The following is a 2294-nucleotide window of genomic DNA, read 5'->3' on the forward strand; positions in this document are numbered from 1 at the left end:
CCACATAAGTATAATTGCAATGCATTTCAATGCAATTATATTGTCCATTGCACCACAACGCAATGCAGTGGCGTAGCTAGAGATTATGGGGCTCATAGCAAAACTTTCATGGGGTGCTCAGATGTAGGTACTCCTAAGCAATACCACCTGTCCCTACTCTATGGATATAAATTAATTGGGCGATTTACATTCTCATGCAATCAACACTGCATACAGTTCATGGGTACTGAGACAAAGTCAGAGGGTGGAGAAACGCAAGAAAGCTAATGGTGAATACATTAAGTATCACCCCCCCCCCCCCTCTGTTCCAGGGCCCCATAGCAGCTGCTATGGCTATTGCTACACCTCTGACGCAATGGTCCAAGGTAAAAGAAGCTAAAGAGTTGGTTTTTAGCAATGTCCTTGCTTTCATTTACCCATTTTCTGTAGTGAGTTATGTCTTAAATGGCAAATAACATTCCTTTTTAATAAAATACTGTTTTGTTTTATGTTCCTTAGCACAAAATGGCAGGATGGGACCTACTTAAAATATTGCTGGATGAAGTCCAGGAGCGTTCCACTCTCATTGGAAAGGTCTGGCTGACTGTACTCTTCATCTTTAGAATTCTTATCCTGAGTTTAGCAGGAGAGTCGGTTTGGGGAGATGAGCAGTCGGATTTTCTCTGCAATACAATGCAACCTGGTTGTACCAATGTCTGCTATGACAAGGCATTTCCTATCTCTCATATCCGCTACTGGATCCTGCAGTTCCTTTTTGTCAGCACCCCCACCCTGATCTACCTTGGTCATGTGATTTACATATCTCGGAGGGAGGAGAAGCTAAAACGTGGCAATAATGAAACAACTGACGAAACAAAGGTGGAGAATGACCGCAAAAATCAGACATTTACTGAAAAGGTCAAGATTCAAGGGTCCTTAATGTGCACCTATGTGATCAGCATTGTATTCAAAAGCATATTTGAAGCTGGATTTATTTTGGGCCAGTGGTACCTATATGGTTTTGTGATGCCTCCAGTGTTTGTGTGTATAAGATTGCCTTGTCCTGGAAAAGTGGATTGTTTTGTCTCCAGGCCTACAGAAAAAACAATTTTCATCATATTTATGCTGGTTGTATCTCTAATCTCTTTGCTTCTAAGTTTCCTGGAACTTTTCCATCTTGGCTGCAAACAGTTTCGTCAGACTGCAAATACTCAAGATGTCTTTCCTACCATCAACTATCCACTTACACAATTAACAAGCTTTATCCATCAGTCATGCCACCCCTCTACAGCAAGAGCCCAAGACACAGAATGTCTACCTTACAGCAAGATCTCTGAACAAGGGAACTGGCCTATGTTCAATAATGGAGAGCAGGGGAAGCTCAAGGCACCCTCTGAGTGCGGGGCACAGAGCAGAATATCTGTGGCAGCTACTGCTATTCGTGGTCTCTTAGACAATCAAGGTTCTTCGCTGAATGGCTCTCAAACTAGCAAACAGCAGTATGTCTAATGAGTTATTTATACTATATTGTAGTTTTACATCAAAATGCACAGACTGGTGATCGGTACAGTGTTTGGTTCACATCATGGGCACTTTTTTCCCCTTGGTCTAAGGACAATATGAAAGCAATGTATGTAAATTAAACAAATTATCACAAGTTCATTATGTTTGGGTTTTTTTGTTTGTTTAAGGGACCACTATCGCAAAAAAAAAAAAAGTAGGCAGTTAAAATCTGACAGAACCGACAGGTTTTGAGCCAGTCCATCTCCTCATGGAGGATTCTTAGGGTTTTCTTTGTTTTCAACCACTACCAAGGTCCTATTGAAAAAAAATTGAATTGTTTTGTGTTAAAGGATACATCCAGGCAACAAAAAAAAAACAAAATATCCACTTACCTGGGGCTTCCTCCATCCCCTGGCAGCCGTCCTGTGCCCTCGCCGCAGCTCCAGTGGCTCCCGGTCTCCTCCGCTGCAGATGCCGACCTCGCCAGGTCGGGTTCCGGGTCTGCTTCTTCTGCACTCCACTGCGTAAGTCACGTGGTCTCGCTGCCATCAACAGGACAGTACTGTGCAGGCAAAGTAGTTCAGAACTACTGTTCAGAGCTGCAGTGAGGGCACAGGATGGCTGCCAGGGGCTGGAGGAAGCCCCAGGTAAGTGGATCTTTGATTTGTTTTGTTTTTAGTTGCCTGGACATATCCTTTAATCTTTATTAAAAAATGTATTACAATAATAAAATGGATCTATTCTGCATTCTACAACACTGGTCACAGTACATTAAGGATTCCTCCATTTATATTGTATAATCGAATAAAGAA

At 42.3% G+C, this 2294-nt stretch overlaps 1 protein-coding gene across 1 annotated transcript; it reads left to right on the forward strand.

Annotated features, from left to right (window-relative positions):
* The first annotated feature begins 504 nt into the window (after positions 1-504).
* LOC137544345 (gap junction alpha-2 protein-like) lies at positions 505-1572 on the forward strand. Its single transcript, XM_068265410.1, has one exon. It carries the CDS (start codon positions 505-507, stop codon positions 1486-1488), a length of 984 nt encoding a protein of 327 aa, XP_068121511.1. The 3' UTR covers positions 1489-1572.
* The last annotated feature ends 722 nt before the right edge of the window (positions 1573-2294 follow it).

The sequence above is a fragment of the Hyperolius riggenbachi genome, chromosome 2 (assembly GCF_040937935.1).
Source record: "Hyperolius riggenbachi isolate aHypRig1 chromosome 2, aHypRig1.pri, whole genome shotgun sequence".
In the NCBI taxonomy this organism is placed as follows: Eukaryota; Metazoa; Chordata; class Amphibia; order Anura; family Hyperoliidae; genus Hyperolius; species Hyperolius riggenbachi.

Bases quoted from the DNA above. Each gene is read 5' to 3' on its own strand.
- LOC137544345 (XM_068265410.1), top strand. From the start codon at position 505: ATGGCAGGATGGGACCTACTTAAAATATTGCTGGATGAAGTCCAGGAG.